Source organism: Centruroides vittatus, unplaced genomic scaffold (assembly GCF_030686945.1).
Source record: "Centruroides vittatus isolate TY-2023 unplaced genomic scaffold, ASM3068694v2 contig_595, whole genome shotgun sequence".
Taxonomy (NCBI): domain Eukaryota; kingdom Metazoa; phylum Arthropoda; class Arachnida; order Scorpiones; family Buthidae; genus Centruroides; species Centruroides vittatus.
The window spans coordinates 326,396-353,416 of NW_027122359.1; the positions used below are offsets into that span (position 1 = coordinate 326,396).

Sequence of the window (27,021 nt, forward strand, 5' to 3'; positions counted from 1 at the left end):
GTAGCTAAGGCCCCAGGTCGTCCTAGCCACCTTGGCAAAAGCATGCATGATGTATCCAGTATGTCTGGTGATATAATCAATATGATTACTCCAGGACAACTTATGGTCTAGAATTATCCCCAGGTATTTAAGTTCTTTCACCACCTTTATATGTCTGCCATCCATCCGAAGAGTCGGAACACGTGCATAAAGATTCCTTTTTCTTGGTTTGCTAAACACAATAGCCTTGCTTTTTTCGGCATTGAAACAAAGTTTATTCATTATCCCCCAATCGTGTATTCTTTGCAATGCAAGATTCCCTTTAGTTTCCAAGTCAGCACGGGACTTTCCTCCAAAGAGAACAAAAGCGTCATCCGCATAGGCGATCAGAGCGTCTTGTCCGAAGTCCTGACAAAGAAATCGATCAAAAAGTACAATCCATAGTAAAGGCCCGCAAACTGAGCCTTGGGGGCATCCTCTCAAGACATTACGGTGAAAAGAAAGGTGACCAACAGTAAAGGTTACAATTCTATTATCAAGATAATCATTAAAGAGTTGGTAAATGTTACTTGGGCAATCAAAGGTCCTAAGCTGATGAAGGACCAAAGGCCACCATGCTGAGTCGAAAGCCTTACTTATATCCAAGCTCAGTCCAAGAACATAGGTGTTATTTTCTAATAGGCTCTGGATTTTTTGTACCACCGTTTCAATAGCATTAGTTGTAGATTTCTGATGTCTGAAACCGTATTGAAAGTTGTTGAGTTTGCTTGAGGATTCTAGATGCCATGTGAGGCGATTAGTCATTAACTTTTCCAAAACTTTACCCATGATAGGCAAGAGAGATATAGGCCTCAGATCTTGAGAAGAGGACGATTTAGGTATAGGGACAATTTGTGCCATTTTCCATAGCTCTGGAAAGACACCGTGGCGCAAGCACATATTATAAAGTTGAAACAGCTGTGTCGGAATAATTGTCCATAACATTTTTGCTATATCGACAGTCAAACCATCAGTACCAGGTGCTTTGCCTGTTTTTAACTCTCTGAAGGCTGAGTCTATCTCATTATGTGTAAAAAAGGGATCAATCTTAGAGGAAGAGAATGGAAGTGACCTAGCATTCGCAAACGTTTATGCCATACAGAATCTTCATCTTCAGTGTCATCCACACAAAACTTGTCAAGTAAGGTCTCTACGGTATCTTCTAAGTTTGTAGTGTTATAATTTCCAGCGCAAATTGTCGTAAGAATAGTACTCTTTTTTTAATTTACCAGTACACATTTTTGTTAGATAGCCCCAAGGGTTCTCTGAGGCACGAGAGCAGTAGTCTTTCCAAGATTGCAATTTGATGTTTATAATCCGATCTTTGTAAATACGTTGATGTTGCAAGTATTCAGAACGACACCTTTGTCTGACAGAAGGATTGCGACAGCGTTTGTATTTACGGCGTAAATGAGTATTAGTTCTGCGTAGTGCAGATAACTCTTCATTCCACCAGGGAACTAGTCTACGCTTGGGAATGGTCTTGGGAATAAAAGTATTACATGCTAAGTTGATATGCCCAATAACTTGATCTATAGCAAGTCTAGCCTCCTCTCTTACATCACAATCCGAAAAAATAATCTTAGATGAAAGATAATCAAAAATTTCAGACCATTTTGCACGTGAGGGATTAAACCGTGCCCTGCAAGCAAGGGGTGGACAAAAAGCTCTATTACAGATCTTGAAAACAATATATGCATGATCAGAAAAGTTGTGCTTTTCTAATACTTGCCAATCGGTAATAAATGTAAAGCAAGAACTGGAGCATGTGGTAACATCGACCCAAGAAAAATGCCGTTCATTATTAAAAGTAGGAGGAGAGCCTGGATCATTAATGAGAAGCATGTTATTCAGAGCCAGGAACTCCTCAAAAGCCTTGCCCCTATCGTCAAGCATATCTCCACCCCAAGCTGGTGAATGAGAATTAATGTCTCCAGCAATAATAAAATTGCAAGATGGGTAAGATTCCACTATGTTTTGGAGATCTGAAAGAATGATATTAATATTCTGAGGCTTGGGACAATAAATATTAATTATAATGTATCTAATATCACCAATAAATATTTCAATGCACACCATATATTCAGTGCAGAAAGATGTCAGATGAAGTATAGGAATATTACTATGTGGAGCAATAATCACAGCCCACGGAGTATCAGTAGAACCTTTAATTATAGAACAATAGGCAGGAATAGAGGCAGGCTGATCACGAATACAGTATGGTTCTTGAACCAAGATTAAATCATATTTATGGATTTCACTGGCTAAAAGAGAGCTGGCGGCAATGCTCCTGTGTAAATTAACTTGCAATACATTTATACTGTGTCTATAATTCTGTCCTATAATCAGTCCGACTTATCAGACTTGTTTTAACACGTTGAAAAACTTTACATGCTGAATCTCTAGCATTATGCCTAAGGTCCTCGAAGCGATTGTGCCAACAGTTAATACATGTTGGTAACTCTTCAAAGTTGGGACAGTCTTTATATGCATGATTCCCGGCGCAGTGACTACAGATGATGTTGTTTTCAAAGCAATCTCTAGTGCTGTGTCCATATCGACAGCATTTAAAACACTGCAGGACTGGACAAAAGTCTACAGCCCTGCAGCGTGACCAGCCAATATTTAATTTCCCTAAATGCAATATAAGTCTACGCATTGATGGGGATACCTCAACAACCCAGTTTTGAAAATCTCCTTGTCTTTTCGAAGTGGTAAACTTAAGACGAAATTCGTTAGTAAAGACCTCCTCAGAATACAAGGAGTGTAATGACTCGTTTTGATGGTACAAATTGCTAAGTAATTCTTCCTTAGTAGCATGTTTAGGGATGGAAAAAATCATCAGATGAGGTCTCTTCTTTTTAGGAAGTTTAGTGTTAACCTCTGGTATATGTTCTTTGATATACGTATCAAGAATATCAATGTCCTCGTTTTTCTCCAGTTCTACAGCGATTCCCCCATTGCCAATTCGACGAACTCTATCCACTCCAATTTTAATCTTTGAAGGATTAACACGATCCTTTACAAGTTTACATACGTTATCGCTGCTTTTGTCATCGCTGGCATCGTAAATCAAGAGAACATTACTCGTTGTAGGCGCTTTCTTCTGTTTAATAGAAACATAACTTTCGGACATGAGAGCCGTGCTGTACAGTTTAGGTGTATTATTAGTAATGACATTTTTATTTGCATCAAGAGCAGTTAAACGTTCAAGGACCTCGTCCTGCTTAACTAGTATACTGTCATTTTTTACAGAGTTGTCGCACATTTTGTCAATTTTACTTGAGATTTCATGTAACAGTTTGAGTGTAGAGCTTTGTTCATATATATTGATAACACGGTTGATACAGTCCAGAATGTAATCTGTATGTTTAGAGGTCGAAAACTTAGCAGTTGAATTTTTTGTAATATATCCTTTGAGCTCTGAGATTACTTCAAGAGCCGCGGAACGGGTAGCTGAGACTAACAAATTTCCAGACTCAGTCATGTTGTAGTGTATATATGATGTAAAAGTACTATAATGTAATAATAAATAAGCTTGTAATCTAGAATTTTGAATAGAATAATTCTGAGATAGAATAATTTTAAAATATAAATATTAAATAGAATAATTTGAAATAGAATTTTAAATTCTAGAATAACCTTTTCCATGGCAACGCCATGGAACATCAACTTGAGGTGCAGAAAAATTTAATAGAATCGCCATAATTCAAATTTGGCTAAACCGAATGGGATGAAACTTAGTACGAATTTAACTTTTACGGTCCTCACAAAAACTGTACAACAATTTTCCCGAAATTGCAGCCGGAAGCCCACAAAGTGACGACGTAATTCCGCCGAAAGTAGATAAAATTTCCTTATTACTGGTCTGAATGTAATAAAATTTGAGAAGCGTACTCACAGGGGTGATGCACATCAGATCCTGTCGAGCAATCAGGTGATCAATCGATTGTGTTTCGGAATCCAAATTCCGAAAATTTCGAAAGGTCGTAACTTTTGAGATTTTTATCCAAATGTAACAAATGTGGCACCGTTGTGATCCTTATTTCCTACAGATTCCAAAAACATATACCACTTATAATAAATAACAGAAATTCCGCAAAATTTATAATCCAAACACAGAGCTAAATTCAAGCAGTCAAGAACTTTACAGTGAAGCGCCCTCTCGAATCAAACTAGACCATATGTCCCCACTAAAGTATATCCTTAGGGCACTATTCAGTCTACAAATACGTAGTAAAAACAAAATTTTAGAGTTAAAAAGATCGATTGCAAATAAAATAACTTATAAGTTATAACTTACATCTAAATACCAACAACTGCCGAATCATATCGGGCTATTTACGGCTATTACATAAATTATAAACCAATTTGGCACTAGATGTAGACGTTAAGCTCCATCTCGTATTAACTTTAATAATTATAATTTAATTAATTAATTTAAATAATTTAGACCTACTGGAAGAAAAAATCGTAGTGACAGCGGGCCAATAGAGAGCAGAGTGCGCGATCCTTGCCATAATGCGATTTGTGCGCCAATTTTCGTACTTGCGTTAATCAAACCGAATAGCTTGGCCGAATATTCGGTATTCGGCCTTGCTCCTAGCCGAATATTCGGTATTCGGCTGAGGCCAAATATACTATTCGTTACATCACTACTTACCATCCATTGTAAATGCCTGGGGTTTTGTACACGGATTTAATCTCTGGTACACAAAGCGTCGGGCTTTTCGGTCATCCGGTCATCGATTTATTGTGACAATGTTTCTGTCTCTCATACCTACCAAGCTGTAGGTTGAAGAGAAACATGGAATAATTACTATTTTATTATAACTGTAATTGTTTTTGATTTTATGTATGATATTTCCTATCTTGATGACAATATATAAATTACTTAAATTTTTAAAATTATTATTTCTCAAAGAATTTTCATTGTGATAAAGCTCCACTTACTGTATACGTGAAAAAGGATAAAAAAAATATTACAGTTTACAAGTTAATTAAAGATCGGGGGCTGGATTCAGAAACATTAATGAAATTTTTGTTCCAACTTACAATACGCTATGTTCCCAGATGGTATTCACAAAATCTGTCGCAAGATACGATACTGTAAAAAGTTTTGTAAAGGTGAATAATAGATTTTGTAATTTTTCTTTTTAGCTCTCGGATGGAAATTCCTTTGCAATATGTAACTCTATGGTTCAACTTTTTGATGTTTGACAATAATAAAGGAAGTAAACCTAATATAACATACCTTAAACTTGTTTGTTTTGTTAATTATGGCAACGCAACTCTTGGGAGATGCTTTCTGAGAGATCTTTAAAGGGCAACTATCCCAATTTAGGCGTTAAAGATGTGGATAAAACCCGTTAAACTCTACGTGGCCAGCCCGTCCTGCGAGGCGCGAACTTACGATCGAATTACCAGTGTTTAGGAAACGGAACCGCTTGGACATTGGTGGGCCCGTACCCTAAGTGAAACAAGCAATACCATGCGCACAATTTAGTTAGTTAGTTTGTTTATGGCAATGCAACACTTGGACGATCTACGTACGGGGATGCCTTCCGGGAGGTCTTTTTAAGGATAACTGGCCCCTATTCAGGCAGAGAAAACCTGAAAAACTCCATGTGGCCAGCCCTTCCGGGCGAGGCGCGAACCCACGACCAAACTCCCAGTGTTCATGGAACAGAACCTTTTTGGCCACTGGTGGTCTCTCGTACAAAGACATCCGGGAATTCCGCCCTTTGTAGATCAACCCATATGTTGCGTTGCATTAATCCATTAACCTGCAATCAATTTTTATTGATTCGGAAGATCTGTTCGGTCTATCGTTCTTTCTTTTGTAATTGTTGGGAAAAAATAACAGCCTACATTAAAATATAGTTTAGAGGTACAGTACATGTACACGTTTAAGACCAAAACGACATATTCTCTTATTTTTCTTGTTGAAAATAATCTACAAAAGTTTGGCACCATACTTAAACATCTATAGTAACATGCCTTCTTTTCTAGCATGTTGAAAATTGACACACCTTTCTGATCAGGTAAATACCGTGTAAACAGAAAATTAATTTCGTGTTTTAAGTATTTTAAGTCTGGGTAAAGTATTATATACAGCACTTTTCATGAAAAAAAAAAAAAAATGTTTATCGCTCTTCGGAGATACGTAGATTGGTCGGAGATACATATAAGGAAAGCTTTCAAACTAAGCGACGTCATGTTGTAGTGACAGTTGCATTCCCATAATTATTGAAACTAAAAATATGTCATTCTACCCAAGTTTATTATTTTGGGCTGATTTCTCTAAAATTGAAGTAGATATATTCAAACAGTTTTTTTGCACTAAAATCCTATTTAATTCAATTAATATAGAATTCAGAATTTTGAAAATTGAATTCATTAACTTTCTGAGAAATTTTTACTTTAAACTTTATTTCCAACAGAAATGCTGAAAATCTTCTGTAATGTAGACTTGTTGTCTCTCATTAATACAATTAATGGATAAAAAATCAACAGGACAAGATAAATTAATTAAAATTCATTCTCATAAAGGTAGATGTTGTTGATAAAGATATAAACAAATTTTAAAAACGACTTTAATAGATTAATTAGTTGGTTGATCTAAAATTTACGTTATGCCCAAAGATAAAATCCTTTTGGTGCTCTGTGAAGTCATTAGAAAGGAAAGTTACCATAACATCTCATATATGTGATAAATAAATGAAGTTTTGAAATTATGAAAAGATAATTGTTTTACTTGTATTAAAATAATATATTGTGTGAAAAATTAAACTTTTAACACTAAGTTGTTTTATTTTAAGAAAGTTTGCTTGTATTAAGAAAAAATTGTTTCATATTTTGAAAATAAATAGTAACAAGTGTTTTCAATAATAGAGAAATCTCAGATGATATTGATAAGGATTTTGGGAAATGTTTTTTTATATTTACAAATAGTAAGACCTCGAATAAATTATATTTCAATTATTAGAAATGATTTATAGTAAAAGAATTTTACATAGATTAATTTATTTTGATTAGTATTGAAAGATCAGAAAGAAAGAATTTCATTTTATAGTAATATTCTTTGTGTTGTTTCTGTTCATTGGTTAGATTCTTCTTGTTTTTCTATATCTTCTGGGTTTTCTTCATTTATAATTTCCTCACTTGTTTCTGTAGTCAGAATTTCCTCAACTTCTGGTTCTTCTGTAGTTACAATTTCTTCAATAACTTCTGGTTGTTCTGTAGTTGTTTTTATGAACTTATTCCATCTACATCTGTACACCTTATCATTATACCTCTAAAAAATAAAAATATTGAGAAATAATTTTTAAAATAATTTGAAACAACTATATAAATATTAAACTAATTTTTAGATGAAATATTATAATATATGAACATTTAATTTTAAATTAAAGATTGATTATCACCTGCTTTTGCCATATTTCTACCAACAGCTGTTTTCTCATTAAGAGGATTAGGCCTAAATAGATTATTTTTGTTTTATCATAGAAGAATTTATTATTTTAATAAAATATTATGTGTGTTATATAGTATGCTTTTATCTCTATTAAATGATTTTTGAGACAAATTCTTGTGTTGCGTGTATATGTATATAGGTACTGTACATGCAGGATTCTTACCCACCTGGAAAGTCAGGAATATTCAAAAAGTGTCATGGAAAGAAGAAAAATTTGTCAAAATTGTCAAAAAAGGGGGGGAAGTCAGGGAATTTGTCTTGTCTGTTTTGTTGATTTTGTTGCTGATTAGATGGCCAACCAAGTGTCTGCAGTCAGCAAAAAGTAATCTGATGCAATGCAACTTAAGAGCAGGGTGTAGAATATATTTAGGATCCAAAATTTCTTTCGAACAAATGCAAAATTTCCCTAAAAATTATTACATATAAAATAAAACCATAATTTATAAACTAATTGATAATTATTACTACATAATTAGGAATATTTGAATGACATCATATAAACAAATAAAAGGCCCATCATACAACATTAAACTGATAAGTTAACATAAAAATATTGTAGATTAAAAGAACACTTTAAGCACGTGTCATCATTATGTGCTTAACAAACAATACAAAGCTGCGTTCGGACCCTGGTAATTAATACTGGCTTCCTTATGTGCTTAGTTCATCAATGGCTGAATAGATAAAATATCGGTACTTAGTTGCAGGTTTGCATATTATCAATTGGCTAGCCATATGAAATTTTCATGTTTTCTTCATCTACCTAACACCTAAATAGGATCTCTTTCCTATAGACAGTTCTCTCGGGAGGCTCTCTTTTAAGCAGATTATCTAATTGTTGCTTTGTCTTTTCTTATGAATCTACCTATCCTGATAAGCTTAACTGCTTTCTTTATCCGATATCGTCGAAAACATCATCTGATAACACTGAAATTTTTTACACAGTGCTGAACGGTAGAAATTTTCATATCCAGGTATTTGAGATAATTCAGATATCAAATTTTTCTCCAATATGTGATCCACATAATCCTGAGGGTCTGCAAATATGTTGACAGAGATCTTTGAGTTTATAGGGGGAAAAAAGCATATTGTACAAATTTAAAAAATTCCACTGCAGTAAGTCTGTCAAACCTTTTTCTTTATTAAAGGTGTCTACTGAAAGATGAAGTTTGAGAAACACTGAATGAATGCATGCCTTTGAGGTATTTTACTCTTAAATTCATATAGTTCTTCATATTGTTCAAAAATTGTTTTAATTTAAGTTTTTTTGTTTTAGTATAAATAAAATACACTGCTGATAATATGAATATTAAAATTATTACAGTAAAATGTTGACTTAATGTGTGGGGTGTCTAATAGAAATGTAAAGAATTCATAAGTGCATTTCATTATTTTCTTTTCTTTTTGTTACTATATTTAAAGATCAAGTTCTTAATCAGTTCTTTAAATCTTGCACAACCTTAACAAATGAGCTAATTTTTTAAACAAATTTTCCATTTAATAAGTTTTATGATACATACTATTGATAATTTTACATTGCAATGTAAACTTATATGTTAAAATCGTTCAAAATCAGATTGTATAAATTGTAATCACATTGCGTATTTTTTAATTTTTCTTAATATTCAGATATATATTTCATTTACTTATACTGCAGAATAATTTTAGAACTAATATTTATGTGAAGAATTATTATAAAATGCAACAGTGAAGAGAGCATTCCAAAATGCTGGCTGATTGAACTAAATCCCAAACATAGCATACCACAATATCCATTGTCATTTTTAAATTTTAAAACCCCTGTATTAATTATGTAGTATTATGAATTAGAAAGAAAACTCTGTAATACTCTTAATAATCTAACATTAATAAAAAATTTTTTGAAATATTTTAACTTTCTCTAGGAAAGTCATGAAATTTTAAACAAATATTTGAGTAAGAACACCTATACATGAATTAATATATAGGCTACTGTATAAATATATGTATGTTTCAGCTGTGCTGTATATATAACATAATTTGGAGTTTATCATTAGGCTGCAATTTAAAAAATTGGAGATAAATTTTCACTGTCGTCCGTCTGTCTGTCCTTCTTTAATCTAGAGAACATTTAGATAGATGAAAGGCAAGACCAGATATGGAAACCTTAGGGGAAGCAGGCCCCGATTAACTATATACGAACTTCCGGTCTGCATCGATCAGACACGTTATTTCAATTCAAAAATTTTCCACAGAAAGGAGTTAGATAAATGACCGGCATGACTCTGTTGCTAATAGGAAAAGTATGATGTACAAGGGAAAGTCACTACTAATTTGAGGTGGAGAGCATATATTTTAAATTAAATAAATAAAAAATTGCAGTCCGGCATTGCGACGATGTCACAACAAATAATTGCCCATTTTAATATAAAACATTGCTGAAAAATAATACTTTGTGCATCTTTTATTCTGATTTTGAGAAGTAAAACAAACTTTCAGGAATTGGGGAAAGATGTGACTAAAAGAATGCAGTGTTTTTGAAATGACAGAATACATCAATAAATGCGATTTTTAAACCATTTAAGTAATATATAGCCAGTAATTAGGAAGCCATACAGTATTTAAATATTACGAGCTATTAACATCGTCACAATGCCGGGGCTTGTAATTTTTAATTTATTTAACTTAAAACATATGCTTTCCACCTCAAATTAGTAGTGGCTTGCTCCTGCACATCATACTTTTCCTTTAACAATAGCGTGCTGATCATCTATCTAGCATCTTTTAGAACATTCTTGAATTAAAATAATGACTTTCGGTTTGCAGTGGAAGTTCGTAATCGTGACCTCCTGCCATTAATATTTCCATATCTGGTCTTTTCTTTCATCTATCTAACTTTCTAAATCTAGTTCTTGAGATTAAGAAAAGATAGACAACGGGCGATAGTGGGAATTTATAAATTATAAGTCTATAATTTTTATCAAATTGCAGCCCAACAATAACGTTAACCTAATTGTTGTGACGTTTTATCGGAATCTCTTACCGAATAAGTGTTATTATAATAGACATTATTACAATAGTTTTATAATAATAATAATAATAATTTTTAATTAATAGTAATTTTAAGTGGATTAATTTTTCAACTGACAAAAGATTTTAAAAATATTAATTACCCCTCCGAGCATACATGTGTGACCTGCAGGACAGGGACAAGAAGCAGTGTAAATTTTCTTTTCTTCGTCCAGAAAAATTCCTCCGTATGGATTACAATAACTGCCTGATATAGTTTAATTATTAATATAATATTAAATATAAATTATTTGTGATTGACTACACTTATAACACTATACTTATGAAACTCAAAACATGTTTAAACACAGTGTTTCACAAGGTTAGTGTTATAGGTGTAGTCTAACCACAAAATTCCGTATGACAATTCGTTTATAATTAGTGATTATGGTATTCATGGAAATTGGCCCACTCGCTCCATTCGTGTGCCAAACTTCCATTCATGCCATAATCGCCTATATTATAAAGTAACTGCATAATATACTATTATAAAAGTTTAAGAATAATTTACCTCGTATAAGTCTTTTCATGCAGGTTTGATGACCTGAAATACTAACACAGCATTCTCTTCTGCGGCATTTTGATCCGTCTTCGCAAATTTTCCCTCTGGAATCTACCTAATTATTTTTAACGGATTAAAATATTATCAAAAATATAAATATAAATGCACAAATATGATTATTTTCACACCTCTATTAAAACGAAAGCGCTCAGTAAGAGTAAATATGGAAACAGCATGATAAAAGTAGTCCTACTTAGAAAAACTTTTTAAGTGTTTTTCGTACTTTACACGCCTATTTATAGCTGCTTCGTTTAAATGTTACATAAATGATTACGTATGTTAATTTTATCTTCTTATCATTATCGACAATATTTTATTAACAGTATTGAAATATAATTTATTGTTTAGCTCTAAATTTTTTTATTTACAATGATGTAAGTTTATATATTTTATTTATATTAATTCAATTCTAGTTTATAAAAGTGAATTATAAGCTATTTTATATGGCTTTATAAAATTCAGAAGGTCGAATTCGTTGCTGTTGACAAAAACACGCGTAAATATGATAATTTGTTGCCTGATATGAGACACATAAGGCATTTTCCCATATTTACTTTCAGATAATTATTTATTGGTTTGGTTCCAGCTGTTTTGCTCGCTTGCAAATACGTAAATTTGATCAAAATATGATTTACATTTTATTTTGAGACTACTTAAAAGAAATAAAGGAAGATTTTTACATCTTTAGCGATGATAGTCACAACCGAGGATCAAGATTCGGATAGAAGTTAACCAATTTCTATCCACTTTTAGTAGGCGAAAGCTTATTAACTTCTGAATCTTTATCCTTGGATGTGAATACTAAGTGCAATATTTATCATTTTAAATATAGCTCTAATTGATTTTTATGAGCATGATAGCGCATAACTTTTCAGGTACATTTTCTTCAGAAATCCTGTAAGCCGAAATCTCCATTTTCCGATACGCATAGCCTGTGGATTACCAGCTGTCGATTCATTGTAACAATGTTTCTCTCATGCCACCAACCTGTTGGTTGAAGAGAAACATGGAATAATTACTAATTTATTATAACTATAATTGTTATTGATTTTATGTATGATATTTTCCTATCTTGATGACAATACATAAATAATAATTTTAAAAGTTTAAGTAATTTCTGAAAGAATTTACATTCCGATAAAGCAGTATTTATTGTTCAGTATACGTCAAAAAGGATAAAAAAAATGTTACAGTTTACAAGTTAATTAAAGATCGGGGGCCGGATTCAGAAACATGAATGAAATATTGTTCTAACTTACAGTATGCCGAGTTCCCGGATGGTATTCACAAAATCTCTCGCAAGATACGATACTGTAAAAAGTTTTGTAAAGGTGAATAATAGATTTTGTAATTTTTCTTTTTAGCTCTCGGATGGAAATTCCTTTGCAATGTGTAACTCTATGGTTCAATTGTTTGATATTTGACAATAATAAAGAAAGTGAGCCTAATATAACATACTTTAAACTTGTTTGTTTTGTTAGTTATGGCAACGCAACTCTTGGGCGATCTGCATAAGGGGGTGCTTTCCGGGATATCTTTTTAGGTGTTAAAGACGTGGAGAAAACCAGAAAACCCCATTTTTTATTGATTCGGTAGACCTGTTCGGTGTACTGCTCTTTCTTTTGTAATTGTTGGGAAAAAATAACAGCCTACATTAAGATATAGTTTAGAAGTGCATGAACATATTTAAGACGAAAACGACATATTTTCTCATTTTTCTTGTGAAAATAATGTAAAAAAGTCGGTAGCAGAGCCAAACATCTAATGCAACATGTCTTTTTTCTAGCTTGCAGTAAACAGTAGTAAAAGTAGAAACAATTAATTTCGTGTTTTAAGTATTTTAAGTCTGGCTGAAGTATTATTTTATACAGTACTTACTTTTCATGAAAACAATGTTTATCACTCTTCGGAGATAGACATGAGGAAAGCTTTCACACTATACGTGATGTCATGCTATAGTGACAGTTGAATTCCCCATAATTATTGAAACTACAAGATACGTCGTTCTACCCAGTATGTCATTTTGTGCTGATTTCCCCTATAATTTTTAAGAACGTGTTATGCTAAAAGACGGAATTGCCTGAATTACATTTTAAAAATCTATAATCTATAAATCTATAAAAGTTTCACGAACAATATATACTGTAAGGCAATTATTGTATTTGTTGTATTTGAAGGTAAATTAATTTACTCAAAATCTCGCGTAATGTTACGCATATATGACCTAGATTCGCGGCGCTACGATTGACAGATGTATACAGTGGCTACTGTACAGATGTAGTGATAACCGTTATGGAGATTTAGGTCTCTGTGTACTCTGTTTTTAACCGTTTTGGATAATCGAATTTCTATTGTGTATACATTTGTATTTATTCATAACTGTTTGAAGACGATGACGTTTCGTACAAAAACTCATTAAAAATTAAGAACAATTTTATGGCGAGAGGTAATGGTAGATATTTCGTACTGTACAGTACTTAGCCATTTTGATATCGTATACATATGAAGATTTTCATTTACTTCGTTTTAATGAAAAACTACTAATGAAAAACATTTTTGTGAAAAAAGAGCCATTGAAATCGTTAGAAAATTGCAATGTTTCCTAGAAAATTCATCACTCGATATCGAACGTTTCTCATTATTTCAATAATATTCATTTGTAGATTAATCTGAGTTGCACTTATTTAATACAACTCGAGATAAATAAAACAGGAAAAGGTTTCGTAGATGTAAATTAATAATCATTATCGTTTACTATATTTATCTATTGCACTGATTCCCAGAAAGATATATTAAATTTAGTTGCACAATTGAGTAACAGCTTTTCTTCTAATTGTAGGCTAACTAGTAATAGATAAGATGATTTTACAATAGTCGTGGTATTTGTTGAATGTTTTAATATAACGAGTAAAAAAGATATTTATAAACGATGTAAGATCTACGTTAAACAGTTTTATAATAGGTTTTATTTCTGTCTAATGTTTGGATCTTTAATAAATTATTTTAGTTTGGTTCTTTAAGTAATTAAAATTAGCATTGTTCGTTTTAATTTTACTGTTTTCCTATTTCTTCCACCGTCTATTATTAAAAAGAGAGAATCTATTTTATTAATATTACGAATTCGACTGATTGCTCAATGGCATTGGCCGGAGTTGTTTAACGATTGAAACCGAAATTCCGATTCCTATTTACGCTATTTCCATAGAAAACATTTGTGATTTGGTCCATATTCGATAACGTTTTTCCAGAAAATAGTGTCTTATTGTTTATTTTAAATTATTACGTGCTTGTCTTTGTAAAGAATTCAACAAGAAATCCAAATTCCTCTGCCAAATTGGTAGAAAGAAATGGTTCGTGTAATGAGGTTACCTACCAAATTATACAGTGTAACAGTTGAAAAATATATGTCTCTATACGAAGTTTTGTATATACGAACTAATATCGATAAAATATATAAGAGTTTATTTCAATAATGACGATAGTTAATACATTTTAAACAAACTCGAAACAAAAATTCCACGCTCACTTAATAAATTCTTCAGAACTATTAAACAACGATATCTGAAATCGATTCTTCATCTTTACGATTTTTAACTTTTCAATTTAAATCGGGTAACTCTATTCCTTCAACAGTAGTTTCGAGCGATTCTGTTGTTACTTCTTTACTTTTCCTACATTTATAAACCCTATCCAAAAGAGACTAAACACAACAATTAAACAAAAATTATTGTCAATTGTATATTATATTATTTAAGCATTACGCCTATATACTAAAATGTTAAATAGTCTTTATCTCTAAATTACATATTTTATTTGATTTCAGTTTAAAATAATTTCTTCGAATCCAACAAATTACTTACTTCTCCCAGCAAGCATTCATAACCTTCTGGACAGATACACCCTATCTTAAATGTTTGTTTGTCAGCGTTGTAAACTCTCGCCAGTGGAGAGCATAGATTATCTGAAAATATAAAACATTACATTATAAATTTACTCGTAAATATTTTTCTTTAGTTTAGTCTATATTAATAACTTACCAATCTTTGGTTTTCGACGACACACTCCACTTCCAAACAAAACGTGAATGCAACACTCGTTCTCGTAACAACTCTCCTGCGAACTGCATGTAAGAGCCTATAAAGTTTTTTTTTTTTTAAAATTGAATATTACATCTTTTAGAACAATTAAAAACATTTAAATGTGTCGTACCTGAGCAGTGATAAAAAGTCCAAATGCGAAGATTAGGTATTTCAGCATTGTGAAAATCTTCCACTAGTTATGTGTAACGTAGGAATCGCATCTATATATTAAAACACTTTTATCAGTTAATGATATAATATTTGATATTTTATGTTTAATAATTGTCATTTCCTCAATTAGTATGTCGAAAATATATTTACCGGCGTCAAATTTCTCACTTTCTTATCTGGTTTCAATATTTGTATAATACATTACGATGTAGCAACGTATCTTTTTGTTAATTAATTTCATTTACATCGCAATACATTTTTTACATATTTTTTGATAATTAATTATTCGTGAATTTGATTTTTTCAATGTTAAATATTAAAATGTAAGAAAAATTGGTTAATGTTACCTATGGTTTCAAAATGGCGGCTCGTCTCTGATTCCAGCAAACAGAAGAAAGGAAACAGTGGGGACGAACGTTCTAACCTAACCTAACTTATTCTAATAATTTGGTTGGTATAATTATGATAATTTATTAGAATAGGTTAGGTTAGAACGTGCGTCCCCACTGTTTCCTTTCTTCTGTTTGCTGGAATCAGAGACGAGCCGCCATTTTGGCACCATAGCTAACATTAACCGAAAAATTATTTGAACTGTCATTTTTAAAATTAATTAATTTACTATAAGAAATGCCAGTTTCATCAAGAATACTTATTCTGTCATAAAATGCCAAATTATTCTATTGCATAGTTTTATATTTTATATTCTGTTTTCAATAATATTTAAGGATTTAGATTTATATAAAGTTACAGTTTTTTGTGTATACCGTATATGTGAATATTAAAATTTCTATTTAAAGATTAGTATATTCTCTTTGTAATTCTATTAATTATTCTGTGTTGCGTAGAGACGTATATTTACGAATACATTCCATGGAATCTATATCTTCTACGTTTATCAGTAAGTGCATCCGTCATATTTTTACTCAATAATGAGGTCAGAAAATTATCATCAAAACATTAGAAATTTTTTTTTCGTTTTTAGAAAAATTGGAAATTAATTTATTCAGTCTCAATGAAAAGTTTAAAAAGCTTTTAGTTTATAAGGGGCATACCCATCTTGTGTTCGGTCAGGCTCCAATACTGACGACCGTGCCGTGAAGAATGGGGCCCGACTCATCCGGGATGAACCACTTCCGGTTATGTCGGGAGTGGTCCAACCCGGATATGTCTCTCTTGGAAATTATATAATTTTATTACTAATATTATACTATTACATATAATCGGATTTATACTAGTAGAAATTTCACATAAAGTCTAATATGTTTAGAGTTTCAACCCGATTCTGCATCAAAACAATGTCATAAGGCCCTCAACTATACGGGACATTCCAATTTCCAACGCTGACTCAGCGCTGATCTCAACGTTCGTTAAAATTCGTTCCTTTTTTCAACGTTGAGGTAGCGCTGTTGTCAGCGCTGACTCAACGCACTCAGCACTCAACAGATATGTTGACTGCTACTTTCCAATGAATTGTGGGTAATTGGAGCGACGTTTGAATAAAAAATGGCGACAATGCAGGAGATGCACGTTACTGTGGACAACGAAACTTATCACTTTATAGTTGATGAAAAACAAGCGAAAATGATGACGGAAGGTAAGATTTAAAAAAAATTGAATATCATTTCAAGTAAGCAATAAATTTATTTTTCATTGTTTTTGTCAGATCACAATTATTTACTAGAATACATAAATAAACTTCGATCTGAGAATCAGAAGCGTTCAGCATCTACAGGTACTGTACATATTTTATATTAATAACAAATTAAATGTATTTAACCAAATAGATAATTATTGTTTTTATAAATTTTAATAAAATTCCTCTATTTAATTTTTTACATATATATTTAATGATAGAACAAACAACTTCTGAAAGATCAGAAATGAATGTACAGTCTGTACAACTTTCTGGAACAGAAAAAATTGGTAAGTATATATTAAATAATAATATACAGTAAGGATACTTTGTAATTATTATATATTGAGATTTTCTTTTAATTAATGCAATTTAAATTGAACAAGTAAACATAAATAACAGCCTTATATTAAATATAGACAATATATATTTATTAGAATAAGTGTTCATAAATTAATTTTTTGATATTTATTTTAATGAATGAATGGGAACATTCTGTTGAAATTTATAATTATTAATTCTTTTTAAATAGTTCAAAAAAATTTTCTTGACAATACCAAAACAGTATGCAGTATTATGTATATTATATCAGATATCATGTTAAAGATTTTGTGTAAATAATAAATTATAGCAAACTATAAAAGAATTCAAAATAAAGATTTTTTTTTTAATTTTTAAGCTAATGAATGGACTCGCCAAGCGACATTACTCCTAATAGAAACAAGATTGGAAATGGAGGAGGAATTCCTCAAACCAATCCAAAAATCCAAATTGTGGCAGAGGATTTCCGATTGTCTTAAAGAAAGTGGGTACGCATTTCAGTCTACAGAATGCCATTCTAAATGGCGAAATTTAATGTGTACGCTACAGGAAAAATGTAGACAGATCAAAACAGTCTGGTGGTGGTGCCACAAAATGGGAATATTTCCATAAATTTCACGAAGTTTATGGAAATAGGTCAAATGTGAACCCCCCGGTAATTACCTTCGAAGTTCTTTGCCAGGTACCAGTACCTCTGGAAAATTTTTGTGAAAATGAAAATTTAATTTCTGCTCCAAGTACCTCAAATTCCCAAAGGGAAGAAGCAGAATCTACAGAAAGACCAAGAAAGAAGAGAAGAACTGGTGATGAACCACCATTGTGGTTTAAAAATTATTTAGAAGAAAAAAAAATAGAAGACAAAAGGAAAGCAGAAGTTGAACAACAACGATGGAACGATTTAAAAAAAATAGAAGAAGAAAAACTAAAAGCCATGCAAAACTTAACAGATGTCTTGTTGAAATTGGCCGAAAACAAAATGTAAAATGTTTAAATATTTTAATAAAAATTTTTTTTGTTTTGATGACTACTAATAAATGTATTTAAGATTTACCAAAATACATCTATTCAAAAAATCAAAGCACTTTCAATAATGAACAAAGTTTATTAGAATTATGTAACTCACAATTACAAATAACTAAAAGTAATAACAAAATGTTAAATACATGATTAATACATTTCCTAAGACTGGTTCAAATATTTAATAAAATTTTAAATTATATACAGTATTATAAATGCAGATGAACATGGTATCATTGTGATTAAAAATTCACAACATAATAGCAGACGACAATAATTACAAACTTGATTTTAAGGTATTAGCAGAAAAAAATAATAAAAGTAGATAATTTTTAACCATTATGATGGGCATATATTTTATTAGCAATTTTCTCTCTTTTGCTAATTCCATCTCGATATTCTTCTCCAAAATTCGGAGAACTGGTTTGAAAATTATCATTTATAGAACAAGCATCTGGAGGTATATCATTGTATAAAATGCACAAATTGTGCAATACACATCCAGTAATAATTACTTCTGGAATCAAATCCCTTCGAAACATATGTAGATGTTTTAGCCTTCTAAATCTTCCAAATAATTGTCCAAATGCTTGTTCAATAACAATTCTAGTTGAACTAAGAATTTTATTATAATATTTTTTTATATAGTTTAAGTGTCCATTATCACGATAAGGAGTTAATAATTTTTTGGATAATGGATATGCACTATCACCTAATAAATGATAATTTTCTGGAATCATCTCAGGATTATGTTTCATTTTTAGAAAGAGAGGACTTCTTTGGAAAACTCTGGCATCATTTGATGAGCCTGGCCAACCAGCAAAGACATCTATAAATTTTAATTTTGCGTCACATACAGCCTGTAGAATGACGGAAGTGAAATTTTTTCTATTAAAATGTGCAACCTTTTCATTTTTGGGGGCTGTAAATGGAATATGAGTTCCATCGATACAGCCTAAAACTCCGGGAAAACTGTTGGACCCTCTTAGTTCATTAAATTCGTTAACAGTTTTTTCAATTTCTCCTCCTGTAGGCCACTGGATAACTCTCTCTGTTATTTCCATTATATCCTTACAGAATGCAATAAATTCTCTGTGAGCATGGCCCTGTCCAATGCCAAATCTGTCAGCTACACCTCGAAAAGATTCTTGATTGCCAATCAACCATAACGATAGTAATATGGAATCTTCTCTTTTCATTGATGGCTTTCTTTTATTAGGCTTCGAAATAATCATCTGCATCAAATGCTGAAATAAAAAATAAAATTTCTTAAATGATGACTGCTGCTTAAGTATCGTTTCTTTTGCCACATAAGCGAAATATTTTAGGTAAAATTATATATATATATATATATATATTTTATAAGTTTTGAAACAATTAAATTTTTTAAAATTAAACACTTCTATCCTTTGTGAAAATAATTACAGTAAAAGATTTGACAAACTAAACAGATAATTATAATTTAAGCACTTTTACATACCTCAACTGTTGAACGATTCAAACGAAAGTGAGATTTAAAATCTTCCATGGAATACAAAGGAACTACCTCTTCTACATAACCTATTATTTTGGCCTTCTTTCTCTTTTTATTTTCTTCCATAGCTGCTACATTTACATGTAGCAGTTCGTCGTCGTCGTGTTTCATTTTCCTTTTATATGAAATCATCGCATTGTCATTAAAAATATTGCAAAATGCTGTAACAGCAGAAGAAATGATATACTTGTCCTTCCATCTTGCTGAGAATGGAATCATGGGAACTAAGCACTTCGTAGTCGAGTTGGAACGTCGTTGATGACGTCAAACTGTTGACTTCAACACTCAACACTGGTGTTGAAAATTGGAATGTCCCGATATTAAGTAAACATCCCCAATAAGTTATAATTCAATGAATATCATTTATTTTTAAAGGAATTTAAAATATAATTTTTAAAATGAAATATTCAATCTATAAATTGTTAAAAGCTGTGTTCATACAACTAATTACTTTTGTAAACATTACTTGTCATGTTTAAAACATGGTGTACTAATTAATTTATAACGAAAAGCGTAGCGAATTAATTTCTACTTATATTCTCCATAATTTTGCATCAAATTTCAATTTAATAATGGTATTATGAAATCTTCAGACATAATGGGTTTATGTAACATTCATTTTTAATCAGAACGCCATTATTTTTGACGTTCTAAAACGGAAATACAGCTATACCATGGACTCGAATTTACAACAAAAAATATGCATGACATGTTTCCTTACTCCATGCTCGACAACTGCCCTTATATATGGATTAGATTTAGTCGAAACCTGCAAGTGTAGAAAGAGAAATGAAGCGTTTATAAATACGAAATTGAAGACTATCTACATTCGATTCGTCAAGTTGTCTTTATGGCAATATACAACATTACTCATATGGCTAACTATCCCGGGTTTGGGTGTACGTGCAATATGCAATGGATGGTATGATGTATTTAAAGTCGATCCCATAATACTTAAAATAGCAATTTCTATTATATTTTTCGTTTATTGTATTGTTTTAAAATTCATCGAAACCAACAAATTGAATTTGAAACTATCGTTAAGAAATGAGTACTTCGCTGTGAAAATGATTAACGAAAATAATGTCCTAATCAGAAATGTCACTCTGCTCGTTTCTATAACTGTTATAGTCATTATTATCTTATATGATATTACAATCAACTTAATCGTCTATCCTTACCTACAAAAAAAGCAGAAATTTGTTGGCGAAGCTCTCTTCTGTAGTATCCAGACTTGCTTAAGTTCAAGTTTTCTTATTGGAGGAATTGGTTATTCTTTATTTATAATAGCTTTGATATTGTTCATCGCTTATAAAGAATTCGAGCAACTGTCTTGGGAACTGTTTGCAATAAAGAAAATCGATGCAGATTTAAAAAGGAAGTTAAACGAATTAATGTGGCATCATGAAGAACTTTGGATTTTTCTGCAACAGTTTGATACCAAATACAACTTGTTATCTGGAATTAGTTACTTTGGCATGCTTTGGATGACAGCTTTTTCCTATTATATATTTTTGTTTATTAAAGTTCATTATTATATAAGATATTTATTATTTTTATTGATGATAACAGCCACGTGTGTTTGCATAATAGGTGGCTGTCTGCTATGCTCACTGGCATTTACGGTAATTACGCACTATGCACTCTAATAATATATTGATTTTTTCGTTATTTTTAAATTTTTGTCCCCTATAGATGGAGAATACGTTTCAAGACATCAGACGATTTGCAGCATGTAACATTGGCTTAAAATGGAAGCTAAAGGTGTGTAGTTTTTATGGTCATTTAATAAAAAGACTCCTAACAACGCTAATAATACTTTCAGATTTTAAATTTCATGAAGAGATTTGGAAAAGTATCTCTATCTCTTTCAATAAGTAGAATTTTGGTCGTAGATAAGAAAATTCCATTGAAGGTTGTCATTCTTTTTTTATTATGTAGTTATATGCTTTTCAAACAACTTTTCTAAATGCGTTTGATAATCAATTAAATTTATTTTTCAGATGGCGAGTACATTATATTCTATTTTCTCTACTTTATTAAAAGTAAGAAAGATTTTAAACGAGGAACAAAACCGTGTGCAGGTTTATGAAAGCAATTGCACAATCAGAACTTAAATCTTCACAAAATATTTCCTACAGAATTGTGAAATTATTGTTAACTGTTGATACAGAAGTCATATGATAATACATTCTGAAATAACGTGGCCACTTGCTGATTGCTCCATTAAATTATTTATCTTGTAAATTCTTCAATTGTATTACGGAAAATATTTGGATAATAAGTCAAAACGCATAAATTCTAGAAAAAGGTTAATAACAGAAATTAGAGATACGCAGTTTAATGAAACATTTAATATACTAATTGAATAGCGTAGTGTATGAGTTGATTTTGGCACATTTCAGCGCTACGCAAGCCTAAAGATGTCTGAAATTGTGAGTACTGTACTCGGACCATGCCGTACTTCCTGCTGTAACACTTCACTAGTGAGAAGCCAGAGACAAGCAAGTTTGTTTTCATAAAAGTAAAGAAATGATAATCTCCTGAACTGTAAGATAGATACTACAAAACATCACAATCAAAAGTACGCAAAACTCAGGACTTCACTCTTGTTTACATCTTTACTCTTTGAGTGGCAGAGCTATGTCTCAAACGGATCGTTAAGCAACTAAATGTGGATTTTCACTTAGTCTACAAACTTTTAGGCTCACCTGTTGGATAGTAAAAGGTTAAAATAAAAACTCATCACAGTCAGGAAAGTTACGCAACTCTCGTTGCTAGATTTTTTAAAATTTATGCATAAGTTTAAAAAATCCAGCAATGAGTTTCTTAACTTTTCTGGTAACTTTTAGTGGTGCTCGCTATCTGTTATGATATTTTCTTTTAAAAACTCTTTATATTTTTAACTATTACAAAATGACAAAGACCTTAATTTAAGGGTAGAGATGGGTTTTATAAAAAAAAACAAAAATTGTAAATGCTAATAACCAGTGAAATCGTCATTAAGTCTGACCCTACTGGGGATACACACAACCACTTTATCTCCCTCACCCGTTCGACCTTTAATCACCAAAATTTAGTAGCATCAATTCCCTGATACACAAACCTCACTGCGAAACTTAAAAAATTTACAGGAGTTATTAAGCTTCAAACAGAATTAAGTGTGTGTTTATATGGAGGAAAAATCGTGTCCCATAAATACAAACTCTTATCCATACATATAGAAACCCTCCCCCCCCCCAATTATTTTGCATTTCTCGACGTTTCAAGGTCCTCCGAGTCTAAAAATCTTGGCAGATCATTTTTTTACCAATTGCCATTCTTTTTATCTGTTATATAAAACATTCGGGAAAGTAAAAATCACAATCTTTAAAGCTAGTGTTTTAAAAATATAGAAATGATCAAAATTAATCTCATTCCAACTCTCATCTGCTCTAAACATATATAAAAAAATTTTCTGCAATTTTTAATCAGATTCGGCTGTATTTTACATTGTAAAGTACAGTACAGTACAGTACACAGATCGCGCAGTACATCAGAAAAATCTTCAAAAATGAAATTACAAAGACATCTCTCTTTGTAATTTCATTTATTGAGAAGTTCTCTGATATTAAATTTAACAAAGTACTGGCAAAGACAAATGACTTCATTTCAGTATAATAATAATTGTTTTATCGCTTTATATTTCGTGCCTTTGTATCGATACAAATTCGCAAGTTTTTAAAATTACTTTTACTTCTTTTATTTTTATATTTTTTTTTCGTTATGAATCGTGTACATTTTCTTCTGCTCTGGCTTCCTGTTTAATTGTTAGAACTTTAATTTATAATTCATAATTTTATTTTATTTTTCTGTTGAATATCATTAAAACTAATGAAAATATTCTAGAAATTAAGAGAAAAAATGAAGAATAAACTTATTTATTCTAGTTCGTTAATGTTTAGATAAATTATAAATTATAAATTAGCCCAAAAATAAAAATGTGCGGATATAATATTTAAACTGATACACGTAATCAATTAATATCAAGTTAAAAAGATTTATTAAGTAAAAGTTTATATACACATTTAATTGTTTCACATAATTATAATTGTGGCTTAAACATATGCTAACTGCGATATTTCCCTTTTCTTTTTATTCGGGCGTCCAGTGTTGACACGCACGTTGCTGGCGAAAATCCATTATTTTCCGGTCAGAATTTTACCAATCGAACATCCTCAGTTGAGGGATTTCAAACGACCGAAGACGGTGCTAAGTTGTCGCCGTCGACTTTAATTAACTGAAGTGGAAGAACACGTACTTCGTTAGCAATAACGAAGGACACGTATCATTCCAAGTACCGTCAGCAGGAAAGGGAAGACGCCAAACCGCCACAAAAAGTCACATCCATGAATGACGTCGAGTCCGGTTCATTAGGTCACAGCCAGGTAAAAGTCCAAATCCGGGTAAAAAGAGTCACAATCGGGGAGAAAGTCACATCCGGTGAGAAGACCTCGATGATTTACTTCTTCCAGAACAAGAAGATCTTCTTCCACCAAGGCTTCTTCTTACGCTTCTTTAGAATCGATTTACACTCCTCTTCCGGTCCTTCCTCGCGTGCCTGTCTCTGCACCGACCATTCCGGAACATCCGGATACCTCTTTTCCAGGTAGTCGATGACAGACGAGGTGCTCTCATTGGGAGAGATGACAATGACCCGTTTCTTGTCGGGTTGACCAGATTTGTCCTTCGCACCCTCCACCACTTCTTTCGGTCGCACGCGAATCACTCGAATCGAAGAGGAAGACGATTCCCATGTCGAGGTGCTCTCCTCTGCACTGTCTCCTCCAGACGTATTCCATTTCTTTAACGCTTTGAAATTTTCCATTCTGCAAGCAAAAAAGAAACGAGCGTTAAATTAAGACAATATTAATAAGTGAAATGAAAATGTAATAATATATATATATAGTACAGAAAATTATAGAAAAAGTTCGTTTTAATTATAAGAAAAATTCTAATTACAAATGAATATAAAGTTGCAATGGAACCGTAAACTTCGTCGACAACATTAAAATTATTCATTCAATTATTATGTATAATAATTAAATATCTATGGTTTACAAAAACTTATGCTATTCTGTTGATTTTCATTAAAACTAATGAAAATATTCTAGAAATTAAGAGAAAACAAAATGACGAATAAACTCATTTATTCTAATTCGTTAATGTTTAGATAAATTATAGCAGTGCGAATGTCATACGGGATATAATGTGTATGCATATGTAACATACACACACAAAATTATAACTGCGAATGACAGAATTTATTATTCGAGTTTGCTTTAACACTTCGATTCGATTGACGAAAATGGACGATGAAAAGATTTCATGCACTTCCCCAAAATAAATCAAAAGCTCGCTTTTTTACTTTGAAAAAACCACACAACGATTGTTATCGAAATATTCGTTCTGGGAAAATTATTGCTGCGTATTGTGATTTAGCGCCTGACAATGTTAAAAAATACCTAAATCTAGGAAGATCAGGAACTAAACTTACCTAAAATAATCGCTTTTATTACAGCAAAACTCAGAAAACACTCGAAACAATCGCATTCGAACAAACAGCAAAGACAATTGTTGCAATTTTATTGTTGCGCCGCGACTCAGTTTAATGCTAAAAATTTCGACTTTTTGACAGAATTTCGGGATTTTCGCGTCTGTCTTTCTGTAGAGACAGATCTGGACGGACCATTCTGCTATTTGTCTGTAGTCTTTCACTCATCCCCACAGACGAGGTAGAATCAATTTTGTTAGAGTTTGGATTTCGAAGACTCTCGTAAACTGAATCGATTTGACATTAAAGTAAACTCAATCAGCAAAATGCAAATCACAACACAACACCTTAATTTGCTGAAAAATTTATTAAAAAACTAACGTTTTCGGCTAACTCTATTGGCTAAATTCGAATATAAATATAATGAAACATATTTAAATAAAAAAAATTAACGAAAGAAAATACGCATGTATATGTATAAAAATTAAAAATAAAAAAATATTATAACACATCATACATATATATATAATTACATGCATAAGATAAATAAAATAAAATATTATATCATTATATACTAATAATGTACATAAAATAAATGTACAAAAGAAATCACGGCATATACTATGAGCACTCTAACTTTTTAATTAGCTTCCCTCATTAATGATAAATTGCATGATACGTGCATTAATGCTAAGAATGCTGAGGGAATCCCTCAGCATTCTTAGCATTAATGCACGTATCATGCAATCTGCTTTTATAGATTTCAATCTTCGTGTTGATAGCCAAAGTGGGGAATGCACTGACTTAATAATATTTGCTTCATCCCACTTAACCACGGAAAGAATGAGTGAAATGCAAGGTACTTCCGATGTCAATTTACAGGATCAGTCTCAAAAAAATGTGCCTCGCTGAAAATCAGGTTTTTTCTACCATGCCTTCGTAAGTTCATTTGAACAGCGAAAATAAAAAAATATGTAATCTTGCTTGGACTTATCAATTTTGAAGATATTATATACAACTGGGATCCTAAAAAGTTAGTACAAATCAACAAAGGTGTCGTTGAGCTAACAGATACAGTTCAGATGAAATTAATGAAAAAATATATTAGAAAAATAAAATGGATCCTTAAGAAGAAACAAACGACAAGAGTGACCAAAGGCAATTCTTTAACAATCATCCTTTGGGACCAAATAGAAATCTTGAACAAGGACCGAACTTCGTCTTTGAAAATACAACCTCTTGGGAGACCTCAATTCAGAAAATAGAAAGAGGGATAACTGGGCTAGATTCTTTAGAAAATGAATACCTTAGACCATACAGTTTGAAAAAAAAGTAGTACAAGCAAAGACATTAATCTTACTAAGTGTTGGCTGAGAAAACACGATTTGGTTACAACAAGGGCGGACAAAGAAAGACTTTGGTGGTTACAACAAGAGCGGACAAAAGCAAGACTTTGGTTATTATGAGAAGACAAACCTATGATAAAGCTTTGGATAATTACATTAAAAAAAATAAATAAAAAAAACGGAGTGCGAACGGGTTGACGCATAAATCATCGAGAGCATGGATAGGAGAGTCAAGAAGCTTAAAAAAGACTCACTATTGCACTACCTTTTCTCAAATATTGC

At 31.6% G+C, this 27,021-nt stretch overlaps 2 protein-coding genes and 2 long non-coding RNA genes across 4 annotated transcripts; 2 read left to right on the forward strand and 2 right to left on the reverse strand.

Annotated features, from left to right (window-relative positions):
- Nucleotides 1-7,027: 7,027 nt before the first annotated feature.
- Nucleotides 7,028-11,188, reverse strand: LOC136979178 (uncharacterized). Its single transcript, XM_067275110.1, has 3 exons — nucleotides 11,055-11,188; nucleotides 10,648-10,751; nucleotides 7,028-7,315 (listed from the first exon to the last, which is right to left on the reverse strand). Exons 1-3 carry the CDS (start codon nucleotides 11,071-11,073, stop codon nucleotides 7,118-7,120), a joined length of 321 nt encoding a protein of 106 aa, XP_067131211.1. The 5' UTR covers nucleotides 11,074-11,188; the 3' UTR covers nucleotides 7,028-7,117.
- Nucleotides 11,189-14,546: 3,358 nt separating this feature from the next.
- LOC136979154 (toxin CSTX-20-like) lies at nucleotides 14,547-15,398 on the reverse strand. Its single transcript, XM_067275079.1, has 4 exons — nucleotides 15,315-15,398; nucleotides 15,143-15,239; nucleotides 14,966-15,066; nucleotides 14,547-14,805 (listed from the first exon to the last, which is right to left on the reverse strand). Exons 1-4 carry the CDS (start codon nucleotides 15,360-15,362, stop codon nucleotides 14,704-14,706), a joined length of 348 nt encoding a protein of 115 aa, XP_067131180.1. The 5' UTR covers nucleotides 15,363-15,398; the 3' UTR covers nucleotides 14,547-14,703.
- Nucleotides 15,399-16,675: 1,277 nt separating this feature from the next.
- Nucleotides 16,676-17,682, forward strand: LOC136979155 (uncharacterized). Its single transcript, XR_010881349.1, has 3 exons — nucleotides 16,676-17,087; nucleotides 17,210-17,278; nucleotides 17,668-17,682. It is a non-coding gene; the product is annotated as an uncharacterized lncRNA (long non-coding RNA).
- Nucleotides 17,683-21,555: 3,873 nt separating this feature from the next.
- Nucleotides 21,556-22,427, forward strand: LOC136979156 (uncharacterized). Its single transcript, XR_010881350.1, has 3 exons — nucleotides 21,556-21,624; nucleotides 21,686-21,775; nucleotides 21,864-22,427. It is a non-coding gene; the product is annotated as an uncharacterized lncRNA (long non-coding RNA).
- Nucleotides 22,428-27,021: the final 4,594 nt, after the last annotated feature.